The sequence below is a fragment of the Cebus imitator genome, unplaced genomic scaffold (assembly GCF_001604975.1).
Source record: "Cebus imitator isolate Cc_AM_T3 unplaced genomic scaffold, Cebus_imitator-1.0 Scaffold68, whole genome shotgun sequence".
Lineage (NCBI taxonomy): Eukaryota > Metazoa > Chordata > Mammalia > Primates > Cebidae > Cebus > Cebus imitator.
The window spans coordinates 5,635,106-5,649,398 of NW_016107383.1; the positions used below are offsets into that span (position 1 = coordinate 5,635,106).

The 14,293-nt window shown below is 38.9% G+C and overlaps 1 protein-coding gene across 3 annotated transcripts in view; it reads right to left on the reverse strand.

The window, feature by feature from the left end:
• ENPP2 (ectonucleotide pyrophosphatase/phosphodiesterase 2) overlaps window positions 1-14,293 on the reverse strand; it is a 119,497-nt gene that overhangs the window by 40,229 nt on the left and 64,975 nt on the right. For all 3 annotated transcript variants that reach the window (XM_017530698.1, XM_017530697.1, XM_037739313.1), the window contains exons 9-11: window positions 11,837-11,892; window positions 6,264-6,329; window positions 5,566-5,638 (exon numbers count right to left, since the gene is read on the reverse strand). In XM_017530698.1, coding sequence (XP_017386187.1) covers window positions 5,566-5,638; window positions 6,264-6,329; window positions 11,837-11,892 — 195 coding nt within the window. The remainder of the gene's footprint in view (window positions 1-5,565; window positions 5,639-6,263; window positions 6,330-11,836; window positions 11,893-14,293) is intronic.

Genomic DNA, 14,293 nt, shown 5'->3' on the forward strand with positions numbered 1-14,293 from the left:
GAACATACTGAGAAGAGTAGATATTTCTTGTGGAAATGGCATACAACTCTATCCGCCCATTATTTTCTCTTTCCTTCTGTCTCAGCTCTTTCCTTCTCTGCAACCTACACCTTTTCTGATCACTGAAGGCACAGACTCCTAATCTAAGCCAACTTCCTATTGAGTTCTAATCCACATTGTCTTTGAGAATACCCCCTTTTACCTTGCAGGGTTGTTCTCAAGAACCAGGGCCACAGACCATGTGACTGATCCTGTGAATAAGTGCAAACAAAACCAATCTTAACAGTCACTCCAGCCTAAATGTTAATACTAGTTTTGGGGCAACAAACTCTTAAAAAAGGAAAATACTTCTTTTTTTCCTGTTATGTTGAGAATTCAGGTAGTCTTCACATCAGTGTTAACCTCTGAAGCACCATATTCTTCTGGACTCAAAGCCAAGGTCAATGCACCAGAGTTTTTCTAAAACTTACTCAGCCAAGTTTCCAACCAAGGCACTGAAGGCAACCTTCAACTCAGACCTGCCCGCCACAAAGCTTTGGAACAGTAGATAAACTTACTTTGTCCTGACGAGTTTCCGCAGCATAATGATCCATCCTATGTATTTTTCTTCTTCTTTTCTTTGGAGGAGCAACTGGTCTTTCCTGTCTCCTCTTAGGGACAACTTTCCTCTTAGGTCTCTTAGCCGGAGTAAAGGGTGAGCCATAACTACTCTCCTGTACTGGCGGATAGAGATGTCTGGACTCAGAAGTCGTCTGTCCCTCTGGGTCAGATGTAAAGCTTACACTTTCCCATCTGGGATCAGCAGAGTCTCAGTTAGAATAACTAAGGCTCCTTAAGTGAGAAAAAATTGGAATAAGGGATGGATGATTCGAGGAACTCTATGGAGAGAAGCCTCTTAAATTGACGTTGATGCCGTTGTCACAGCTTCTTTGCTGAGAACAAGCATCCAATTTAAGAAAATCTAGTCACGCAGGTTTCTTTTTGCTGATATTTTTGGATATACAGGAAGATAACACTAGAGAAGCTCTGTATTCCCTAACTCCTGCATTAGGGAGAGACCGGTCTTTGGTTATGAAAAGCTCTCCACTTATAAAGAATTAACTTAAAACTAGGCCAAATACTAGCCACTTGGACATTTCAAGGTGACAATGAGGTTCATGTGAGTGATTCCATTCAGAATCTGACAGGTATCTATCTGTTCACGCCAGCAATTATGTCAAAGCAACTGTCACCTTCATTGGCAAGGATCAAGGATGGAATGAAACATAAATAATAAGTAATCCTCCTTAATCATCAGTGTACTCCCACAAATCAGAACTTTCAGCAGGAGAAAGAACTCATTGACAATTGAGGTTTCCTGTATAGAGAAACTCTAAGCCAAAATCTCATTTAAAATTAGATAAATCTTAAAGATCATCAAAAAGTCATCTCTTTTTTATCTTGGTATATACAGATCAAGAAAGAGTCTACTGATGCTCTTGCTATCAGAAACCTGCTTTTAAGGGGAGTTACATGCTATGGATTTTGTTTTTAAAATCCAGAGAGCAGTAAAGTTGACACATAAACTGAAGATAACCTTTTGGGATTTCCAAATGCTGGAGGAAAAACAGGCCCCTGATTTGCTGACGGTGCAAAGGTGAATTAAAGCAGCAAGCCTTGCTGTTTACCTCACTGACTTCTCTTGGGAGGACTGTCCTGAGAGCCATTCAGATGCAGGAAGGGGCGGGAGGAGAAACAATGTTAGTGTATCCAAGAAGGGGGACGTCTGCCATGCGATTTCACCATTTCCAGGGCAAGCCACGGCAAAGGCACTTCTGCTTCTGCCTCATCCACTCCCTCTGCTAGAGCGATCAAAAGACACAGCCCCCAAAGACTTTGGTTTTGTCCGTTTGTTTTTTAATGCTCCTACTTTTAGGCAAATCTCCATGAGAAAAGCAGCAAAAGGAAAAGAGGATTTTCCCTTTCACGGTCACTGAATACATTCTGCTAGCGATCAAGTCGGCCCATCGAACTCTATGCCATTTGCAAGAGACCTCGACATTCCAAAGGCTCCAAAGGTGAGCCCTTCTGATTGCAGCAGGTTAGAAGAGCAGAAGAGTAGGGTTTAGTCAAACTGGGTTTTCATCCAGTGATTATATTGCATGTATTTCCTTCTTCAAATGTTAGAGGTAGATGAAAGCTAAGTTTTCACTGACCAGCCATACTTTAGCCTGAATTTAGAAATTTTAGCCTGAGGTTATTAAGAGGATGGGAGGTAGAGGTGCAGATTTATCTGCTTTTCAGGATACTTTGCCATCTGAAGGTAGGGACTAGCCAGCCAAAGCTCTGCCTCTAGGCCTGGAAGAGCAGCCGAACAGGGGGTCACAGAGAAAGCATAGAAGGTCGAAAAGAAAAAGATTGCGCCAATAATCAAAAGCAAGCATATCTTTGAACATTCACCGTTACACTCTGAAACCAGGAGCAGTACAACATTTCTTGAAGCTATTAGCTCAATGTTTGGTCATCTCATTTAATAGCTTTTGAGAATCATCCTGAAAAAATGTTTACTCAAATATTTAGCAAATAAAGCATAAATTTTAACTGAATTCATCTTAGTATACCATATAGCATTTTGCTACTTAAAATCCTTTCCATGAAATTTCAAATATGAGTTATTTTCTTATATGTAAAATGTATGTTACTAATTTTTAAATAATCTTTCAACTAGTACGTTATAATCTTTTCATGTGTAATAAATGTAAATAATGACTTATAGGTAGGCTTATAAGACACGTAGGTATATACATCAATTAGCCTACAATAGAAGAGGGGTTTTGCTGACTTGCTTTGGTTTCATGTTTTAAAAGTGCAAACTATTTTGTTTTTCTTTCAGTTAAAATAAGATTCCTAGAACCAGATGAGAATTAATTGAAATCTGAAAATATCCCTTGCCTTGTGAGAAGAAAATGTTCAGGTTGTCAGGTTGCCAATACTGAAGATAAACTCCAACGTATCCAGTTAAGAGTTTACCCAGTAGACATATGAGAATACCCTAGTTGCAAGAAGTAGTAATACTGAAAATACATCACATGAATACTTTCAACTCTTAATGCAAAGGTACTGTAAGAAAAATCTCTGTTTATATATTGATGAGCAACCCTGACCATAGAAAAATTATTATAGCAAATTAAAGCATCCTATATCATGCTTCATTGATTCCCTACTCAGTACTTTCAAAAACACTTGTTTGTTTCTTAATTAAAACACATATACATATACTTTCATGCATGTAATTATAACTGAATATACATATTAGAAATCCAAAGATGTTTATTGACAAGGAACATGTATCGTTAAGTCACATAATTTTAAAGGTTTGAGTTATACCTCATCTGTATTATTAAAAGCCAACTTTTGCCATAAAGAAAATGTTCTGTATAATTTGAACATAGTTATTAACTGACCACTTTGCTTATCTCCTGGACTGAAGGAGGGTTAAATGGTTCCATGGACGGGACTGTGGTCTGGGAGTCCAAAGTTCTGTGGGTCTATCTTCAAGTTTTCCACTTAGCAGCCAAGCAAAGGAACCAGAGTCCTGCTTTTAAAAGAATAGCTATACCAATCCCTGTTTTGCCTACCCCACAGGTTCTTTGACGGGATATTATTAGCCAAGAGGTCAAACTTTTAAGTAGGAAACATGGAACTGCTTAGGTGTTTTGTTTTGTTTTGTTAACATGTTGATAAAATATGGTTCCTTTTGTTCCCTTTAGGTTAATCTCAAAGAAAGTCATCCTAAAGATAAAACATTCATTCTTGCTTTGGTGTCTATTTATTTATTTATTTAGAGACGGAGTTTCACTCTTCTTGCCCAGGTTGGAGCAAGATTGCAATGGCGCAATCTCAGCTTACTGCAACCTCCGCCTTCCAGGTCGAAGCAATTCTCCTGCCTCAGCCTCCTGAGTAGCCGGGATTATAGCCATGCGTGCCACAACACCTGGCTAATTTGTTTGTGTTTTTAGTAGAGATGGGGTTTCACCACATTGGTCAGACTGGTCTCAAACTGCTTTGGTGTTCTCAACCGGCATCATGTATGCAGATGTTTATGTCATTTTATCAATTGTGTTTCACAATCATACAAGACAGGTTAAATTTCAAAGGGTTGGAAAAAAAGCATCTAACTTATGACTTCAGTGATTTTAGACAAACTAAGAATAGTTTCACATAGCTATTAGTTACTAGTGCTTAAATAAATCACCACTGAATTCGTGTCAAAGCATTCAGAAACACTTATGACTCCTTGGTCACATGCTACAATTTCTTCAAAAATACTTAAACCAAGATATGTTTACCTGTATCTCTAATTCATCTGAAAACAATGAACTTATTTATAGTCAGCAGTGTGCTGTGGGATACTAGGCTACTTAAATATTTAAAAATTTTAAATTTGCAAATTTGCAAAAGTTTAGATTTGCAGACTCCATCATATTTTTTAATGTCTGAGCTGAATGAAATGTGGGGACATTTCTAACCATTCCTTTCCCACCTTCTGAATTTGAAATTATACTGGATGCTACCTTACAGATTGTCTTCCATGATGATGGCTGAGTGTTTGATAAAAAGTATGTCACCCTCAGCCGGGCACAGTGGCTCATGCCTGTAATCCCAGCACTTGGGAGGCCAAGGCGGGTAGATCATCTGAGGTATCTGAGGTCAGGAGTTCAAGACCAGCCTGGCCAACGTGGCGGAACCCTATCTCTACTAAAAGAACAAAAATTAGCCAGGCATGGTGGTATGTGTCTGTAATCGCAGCTACTCAGGAGGCTGAGACAGAAGAATCGCTTGAACTTGGGAGGTGGAAGTTGCAGTGATCCAAGACCACATCACTGCACTCCAGCCTGAGCGATAGAACAAGACTCTGTCTCAAAAAAAAAAAAAAAAAAAAGTCACCTTGCTCTACTAAGCAGATTCATTCAGCAGTATAGTTCTCTTGATAATTTGTCACTTTGGGGAGGGGGGATGAATATGTTCACATGTTGAGTGTGGTGACAATTTCACAGTATATAATACCTATTCCAAAATGTATTCAATTAAAAAGGGTCCATTGCTATAACTTATGCCAAGTTGATTGTATTATATCTAGTGCGGTTATTGAGGCTGCTTAGTTGATCTACCCTCTCTAAACTGCCTAATCATTTTAAGGGCGCTGAAATTCATTTACAATGTTTTGTATCGCAGCTTTCATCTCAAGATTTTTTTTCCACTCTGTTCCCAAATGCCAACCCTTCCTGATCGTTCATCCTCCACCTGACACCCACAAGGCTAGAATATACCCCATTTCCTGTTAACATCAAGTTTAGGGTAAATGAATATTTAAATATCAAAGCAATCTGTAAGGAAGCCCCTGTAAGAAAAACAGGTAGGTCTACGATTTTAAAAAAGTATTTTTAGCCTTGTAGTTATTTGATTTTGCATAAACCTTGTAGATACAAACATCCATACAGACTTGACACAAATCCTGAAATAAGGTCAGTCGGTCAGGTAGGCCAGGGTCACAGGTTCTTCTCAGGCAGATGCTAAACCACTAACCTCAGGGCCGAAAGGGCCATATTTGTGTCCAGAGAAATCAGGTTGTTCAGAATAGAAGGCATAGACCGAAGGCCTGTAAGAAAATGGGAAGATTCAGAATCTCCACACGTAACAAAATATATCACATATTTTTAAAACCGCATTTAAAAAATATTCTCAAGTTAATTTATCCCTCAACTACTATTTGTATTACCATGGAAAACTTTCTTTTTCTATTGCTTCTGTGACCAGCACCCCATCTGTGGTAACTGTCTGGAACCATCTTTAGGACTCAAAAGTCACAAACGAAAACTTGAACTTGTACTTGGGTCCTTGACCCTCAAGATAACAGAGGCTGGTAATTCACATGGGCTATGCAATCTGCTGCCTGAAAGAACAACTAACTCCATTACAGAGAAGCGTCTCTCATGATACTTCTGGAATCCTTGGGATGCTGCTGGTTCATTTATCACAGTCAGAAACTCCCTTCAGCTCTGCTGGGTAGTGGACAGGATTAATAGCTTCAGTAATCCAAGTAATTAAGCGGTCCCAATAACCAAAGTCTATTATATCCTTCTTAAGGAAGTAACACTTAAGGCTAAGAACCACAAAACTTTTAATTCCAAACATTGGCTGTGCTTCTATTCCACAGTCTAGTGTTTGACACAATTCTAAGCTAAGATGGAAATATCCTGAAGAAGAAAGACAGAAACAAATACCTCTCATTGTCTGGCAGGGTGAGCCACTGCAATATGGTTAATATTCTCCGCTCGTGAGGGATGACACTGGAGGGCAAACGCAAGCAGAGCATGTCATTAGGTTACATTTCCACAAACTCAAGCCTGAGAAGTACGTGCTCTTGCACCCAGGCCAAATGCTCTCTATTTACCACCATCTGTTTTCACTTCATCTGTAGTAAAAGGCCCTCTTTCGAGTTAGCGTTTAAACTACTATTTGCAACATATTATGTTGCTCAACCTTTTCCACAGAAGGTTGCACTGGAAACTCTGATTCACAGTCAAAATGAGGAACCTGTCTCACTAATCAGTAACTCTATTACAAGCAGAAAGGACCTTGGCTTCAGAATCAATGCCATTTATTCTGTCAAGCCTTTAGCTGTGGCCATAAAGGGATCAGTACTTATATCCCCAGTCTGCCCCTTGCTGGCAGTGTGACCCCTCTTGACCTCTCGGCCTCAGTTTACTCATTGGTAAGATAAAGCCAACAGCAAAAGACACTGTACAGCTTGGTTGTAAGGATGAAATGAAACAAGACAAGGAAAGGGCATGTCTAGTACCTAAGACACAGTAATTTCTTTAAAACCCTATTTTTTTATTAATGATCATAATTAGTCATCATTCTGCATCTAAATAGCTATATGACTGTAGAAACCTTATCTAACCTGAAACTTTAAGTTCCTCCTCTATAAAATAATGGTTTAGAAAAGGTTTTCTTGCCATTTTCTTCCAGCCCTATAAAAATCTACCAATAACAGGCTGGGTGTGGTGGCTCCCCGCCTGTAATCCAGCACTTTGGGAGGCCAATGCGGGCAGATCACCTGAGGTCAGCAGTTCAAGACCAGCCTGACCAACATGGCGAAACCTAGTCTCTACTAAAAATACAAAATTAGCCAGGTGTAGTGGCACATGCCTGTCATCCCAGCTACTTGGGAAGCTGAGGCAGGAGAATCGCTTGAACCCAGGAGGCAGAGGTTGCAGTGAGCCAAGATTGCGCCATTACACTCCAGCCTGGGCAACAAGAGTGAAACTCTGTCTAAAAAAAAAAAAAAAAAGAATAGGCACATATAATTAAGAGACTGACAAAAAGGGTATAATCTTCATCCACAATGACTTCTGTGTTTAAGTCTCTTTCCTCTGTTGAAATACAATTATCCTAAGTCTGGCACTAGCTGTAAGAGCTCTGAGGGTTCATGGCTAACATGACAATACTGCATCCCAGGCTGAGTTACATTAAGGTGCTCACAAGCTGAGTGATATCTTCAGTCAGGGAAAATTCACCACTCTTTCCCAACAAGGAGTACAAAATATGTTTTTGCTCCCCCATCCGAGACCAGGCATTAGAGGCATGTTCATGTTGAATTCACACTAAAGCTTAATTGCGGTCAGGAAAAATTATTGTGGAACATTGGTGAGCCATTTAAACTTTTACTGTCGATGGATATGAGCAGTGAGAGAGCCAGGAGGATAAATCTGAGGCAGGGGCTCCCATCAAGTGGCCTCTCTCCCTCCCCTCCCCTGTCACCATCCATGTCACATCACAGGATGTCCTTCCCCAGGCATCCTCTTTCTTTCCAGGCCAGAAAATCATGCATACCATAAAATGAGTCCAAATTTAAACATACTCCAAGGCTACTGGATAAATCTGACCCTGTTCATTATATCCTATAATTGAATTAGAAAGAGGTAGAGCAAAGCCAGGTTAATCACTTAAGGAATTTAATTCTTCAGCCTTAGAAATCCTTTGTATCTGAGCAAAATAATTGCATATTTTGAATTCTTTCCTAACTTAAAAAAAAAAAAAAGTGAATGCTGGAGCCTTTTCAGTTTACCTTATTTCACTACCTGCCTAAAAGCTGCTTTATTTTATGTAATTGGTGTTAAGCTGCAGAAATGGGCCCTAATGAACACACTTTTAATGCTATGGGAAAACACAAACTAACAGAATCTGTGTCAAGCTCAGAATGCTCACTCTTGAAGGCCCTCGTTGGATGGGGTACTTGAACAATGGTAGACAGGGAATTAAAAACACCAGCTGTGAGGCCAGAGTGCTTGGTTTCAATCCTGACTCTAACAAATGCTGGTGATAAGACTTGGCAAGTTATCTAAACTTTTCATGCTTCTAGAAAACGAGGACAATAATAGTATCCATCTCATAAAGTTACTGTAAAGATGAAAAGAGAATACATGTAAAGCATTTAGGATAGTGCTAGGCACATAGAAAGGGTTTAGAAAAATGTTAGCTTTTATTGTTATTACTAAATTTATAGGTCTACAGAGATGATATATTCATTCACAAAATATTTGTTAAGAGTATATTAGGTTTAAGGCATTTGTGTACACATAAATAAAGATATTCTTACCAAAAAGACTATTATGGAGGAGTCTCCATTTTCTTTGAAGGAAAGATAAGCAAGTGATTCTTATTTTGTGGACAAGTGCTGATTGTGTGTATGAGAATGAGGACTCTGGAGAATAAAATGAGGACTCTGGAGGTCTCAGTAGCCATCCTACCTCTGATCTTAGGTGCAACATTTAACATCTCTATGTCTTAATGTTCTAATATCCCTTTTTTTTTCTTTTGAGACAGAGTCTCGCTCTGTTGACTAGGCTAAAGTACAGCGGCATGATCTCAGCCCATTGCAACCTCCATCTCCCAGGTTCAAGTGATTCTCCTGCCTCAGCCTCCTGAGTAGCTGGGGTTAAAGGTGCCTGCCACCATGTTTGGCTAATTTTTGTATTTTTAGTAGAGACGGTTTTCACCATGTTGGTCAGGCTGATTTTGAACTCCTGACCTCAAGTGATCCACCCAACTCAGCCTCCCAAAGTGCTGGGATTACAGGTGTAAGCCACCACAAACAGCCTCTAATCTCTTAAATGAGGAGTTGGACCAGGTTGTCTCTAAGTTTCCTAGGTGTTCTAGGTTATCCTTATGAAATAACCTCAGTGACCAAAAAGACATGGCCCTTAGCCATTAGTGTTTCAATATTCGATATTCAGTATTCAAATATAATGCACAGACTACACAAATAAATCTGACCAAGAAAGAGTAGATATCCAAGCAGAAAAAGAAATGGGGTACGTGTTGCTGTCTTCACCGTCACTGATTGGTGGAGAATTTATCATGAAACCAAGTATATTAGACATGGTAAAAAATAAAAAGGAAAGAAAAACTAGATGAAGTATTTAATGGTAAAGAGAAGCAAATTACCTTAAGACATATATAGCCCTTGTCTAGTCAATATTGAAAGAGAGAATATGAGTAAGAAAACAAACAGTATTTATTAGTTGTTCTCTATGTACCAAGTACCCTAATAAGCATTTTATTTTATTTTATTTCATTTTATTTTTAAGACAGGGTCTCACTGTCGCCCAGGCTGAGGTATAGTGATGCTACCTTGGCTCACTGCAGCCTCAACCTCCTCAGGCCTGGTGATCCTCCCACCTCAGCCTCCATAATAATCTTTTTGGTAGGAGTATCTTTATTTATGTTTACATAAGTGCCTTAAACTACTATGCCCTATAGTAGCTGGGACTATAGGCATGTGCCACCATGCCTGGCTAATTTTCATATTTTTTGCAGAGACAGGGTTTTGCCATATTGCCCAGTTTGGTCTCAAACTCCTGGGCTCAAGCAATCCACCTGCCTCGGCCTTCCAAAGTGCTGAAACTACAGGCATGAATCACCATGCCTGGTCATAAGTATTTTCAATATGTTAGCTCATTGCATCTTTGCAACATCCCATGATGAAGATACTATAATTTTTATTTAAAGATGAGGACGTTGATTTGTTGAGAGATTAAATCACTAGTCCAAGGTCACCAATCTAATAAGCAGCAAAGCTGGGATGAGAATCAATCTAAATAGTCATGCATCATGGGAATTACTGTCTTTGAACATGAATTGGCACAAAAGAATGGAGCATCAGCTGATTATTTCAGAATGAAATACTATCATTTAAAAAGCAAGAATAGTTTTAGGTTACAGTACGGAACCATGTTAAAAAGAATGCCTTCAAAGTCTAAGTCTATGGTTTGAATTTGGTTCTAAATTTTTTTAAGTTTTCGGAATATATACTATGTAGATTTCCTTGACCTTTATATTCTCTTAACTAACTGAAAGTATGATAATATTTTTAAAATTATAAAATGCTTCAAAAAAAAAAAAAGGAAAGAAAAAATGAATCCAAGTCACTTTCAGGATAAGGAGATAAAATAATAGTCTGAGAAGCAAATGAAAACTACAGACATCTTTGGAGCATATAAAAGCCACCTTCTTATAAGTGGTTTCAAATGGGTGGAGAAAATTACTATTCAAACCAGAACACTGAGCCTTTTCAAAGAGGCTTTGCAGCAGTTTCAGGGGGGGCAAAGGTGGGGACTCAGTATTAATTATGTTGTTGGCGCCTCTCCATTCTGCCAGGCAAATATGTTATAGAGCAGAAAAAAATCACTTCTGTAAGCATCTATGACAGTCAAGAGTTAAAGAAATGTCATGCATAGGATAAAACTGGTAAATCAACATGCCATTTACAACTCAGAAACTTCTTAAAGAAAAAACAGAAAGAAATCTTTTAAAGGGATGCTCTATGCTAGATTCAAATCATCAAACCCAATTTCAATTTAGCCCTTCAAATCTGAAAGAAAAAAAAAAAGCTACTTTTATTTCTGATTTTAGAGAATACAGACAGTATCATTCTGGATTAATTTGAGCCTGTGATGGCTCTCAGCACACTGCTATTATAGAATAGTCAGATTTTTGTTAGGCATAGAGGCAAACATAAAAACAGCTTTAGGTGGTTTAAAGAAAAAAAAAAAAGATGGAAAGAACATCTCAGTGGGAACAAAATCCCCGTGAAAGTAGAAACAGATTCCTCTTCTTACTAAGGAACCTTAAAAATCATCAGCATGTTGATACTTTTATTAGGTAGATTCATCTTAAGGTTTATGAACATTAACTGTTTATTCCCCATCACTTCTTTGGGGATAGGAAGAAGCCCCATTTTCTTATTAGAAAAATCCTGGCGTTCAGGGAAAATGAAGTGAAAATAGAGGCTTCCCTTTGTCTCCTGTCTGGAACTTTCAATCTCTAGCCCACTGCATTGGCTCCACAGATACTTGAGACCACCTAGATTTTTTTAAGTTCTGAACCAAAATAAATATAGTATGTTGTTATATATTGATAGAATATGATAATGGAAGCCACAGCCATAAATAATCTAAGAGAAATATACATTTCCTAAGTAGCAAGTTACCAAAAACCTACAAACTGGAATAGAAAAATCTAAAGGACATCAGGAAGGAGAGACCAGCTTACTTACATTCTGTTAAGAGAGGATGAACAAAGGAGAGCTGGTGGAGAAAGAGAAGGAGGGACGAGGCAGAGAGGGAGGCCCTCAGGGAAAAAATACCTGGAGGGTTATTTTGAATTAGTAAATATTCAAAAGTTCCATACTTTCACATTTAACTGAAACAAAATAAAAATTAAATTGATGTTTTAGAAATTGAATCATAGCTGTCATTTTATAAATATTAACAAAATAAAGGTAACTTACACAGACCAAAAGAATGTCCCAGCGTTCACCCCTTGCTTGGTGGCTGTAATCCATAGCTAATGAGGAAATATAAGCAGCTTAAAATGTGTTCTGAGTTTTGGTCAAAGAATAAAAAGTTTTAAAAACACATTAGATCAGATATCTTATGCTCTACTCACACCCCAGCATATATTTCACATTATTCGTAACCATTTATTTTCACATCTGGAAGTCAGAATCATGATTTCCACAAATGCTATTTAATGCATTCTCTACAAAAGCTCTCAAAAGCTCCTGCTATGATTCTAGTGACATATTTTTTAAATTCTTATTTTATCTCAAAAGCCTCTCTCTTCTGTACCTGTCTTTTCTGATCATTGCTTCGAATGTTTCACTTATGCAGCAGAATTCTGCTCATCAAAGGACCCAAGAGTGAACCATATGTTTCCTTCACTATTGAAAGCCTCACGGAGGAGTGCCCTAATTTGGTACCCAGATGTCAGAATTTTGGAACCCAGCTTGTCCTGTTTTAGTTTAAACTAGATGAATGAGAAGGGGGAAAAGGCTAATTTTCAATCTAGATTTTTCCTGTATCTTTTGCCTAGCCTTTTAGTAAATGTTATTTTAGAGGAAGGTTCCTAGCATAAGTTAAATGAACCAAGCATTTCATTAAGGTTTTTAAAATATTCTTTACAGCGTGTGCTACTGGGGAAGCGTAAGATGTAGGAGTTTAGAACCTGGGCTCTGCAACCAGGCAGCTTGGATTTTTAAGGCTTGCTTTTGTCACTTACCAGTCATGTAGTCCTTTGGCGAGTTATTTAACATCTTTGTGTTTCTGTTTCCTTTGCAATGATATTATCTAGCACATAGGATTATTCTAAGCTTTAATGAGTTAATACATTAAAATCCTTAAACCAATGTTTTAACATCTGGCAAACATTGGATAAATTTCCATCTTTATTATTATGCAATAATGGAAATAAATAATCCAGTCATTCTAGTAACATTAAAAACAGCTTAAGATGGCAAGTATCCCAAGTCTATGAGAAGAAACCCCCTCACTTAAGGAAAGAGATTGGAAGCAAATAAGAGAGAAAATTATAGTCTGCCTAAGACCAAAACAAAAATGATCTGGGAATTGTAGCTAGCCCCTTTTCTGGTTTCATTGTGACCAGACTTTGAGAGTATCCTTGGCCGGGTGCGGTAGCTCACACCTGTAATCCCAGCACTTTGGGAGGCCGAGGTGGGAGAATCACAAAGTCAAGAGATTGAGACCATTCTGGCCAACAGTGTGAAATCCCGTCTCTACTAAAAACACAAACAAAATTAGCTGGGCATGGTGGCGCGTGCCCGTAGTCCCAGCTACTAGGGAGGCCGAGGTGGGATAATCGCTTGAACCCGGGAGGTGGGGGTTGCAGTGAGCCAGGACCGCACCATTGCACTCCATCCTGGCGGCAGAGCAAGACTCTGTCTCAGAAAAAAACAAAAAAACAAAAAACAGTATCCTTAAAGAGGGACAACTTATTTTTTTAAGGAAATGGGTAATTTCGAGGTGGAGAACTTCGAGGACCTTAACCATTGTTTCAAAATGATCTGGAATGCCTGCCCTGGGAAAACTTGAAAAGGGCCCCAGGCCCCTTGGGGCCTCTAGAAATCCTCAGCCCAAAACTCACAGCTAATCACTGGCAAATGAGGGATGGGGCAGAAAAACACACAGCACACTCTTCAGTCTGTGTGTTCTGAGCTGCCAGAGGATTTCGTGGCTCTGAGGGACTAGACCTTCTTGGCCAGACTTTTGGTTCCCTGCGATGTTTGGAGACATAAGAATCTCAGATTGTTCTGAGAGCCATTCACTCCATTTAGTCCAAAGCTCTTTCTACTCTAAAGACAAATTTGGGCATCCTACAGTAACCCCAGCCCAACCAGGGTTCAAAATGTGTCCTGGACTTTCATTCATTCTTGTTTCGGCACCTCCACCAGCAAGATCAGCTCAAATGAAGTGCTGGACACACTGTAAAACCATGCCAGTTCCCAAAAAGGCCAGTTTTATAGTAAGGGATCTATTTTCATACTTATTTTAATTGCACACAATCTTAGCACATCCAAAATCTAAACAACTTCCTAGAAGATATACTGCCTTGCTATTTCCAAGGAGATTGTACTAGGCAATAGTTGGCATCTATGAAATTTAAGATTAATATGGAGCTTCATAAAGGAAAACAAATTTTTAATACAAATTTGTCAAATAATGTCCCTGCACTTTCAAAAAGTATATTGCAGAATATATGCTGATGTTGGCATTATCTGGGCAACAGGAAGTCCTAAGAGTAATTTAGCTCAGTAACCCTTAGGGAAAAAAGATCACTGGAGGGCCGGGCGCGGTGGCTCAAGCCTGTAATCCCAGCACTTTGGGAGGCCGAGGTGGGTGGATCACAAGGTCAAGAGATCGAGACCATCCTGGTCAACATGGTGAAACCC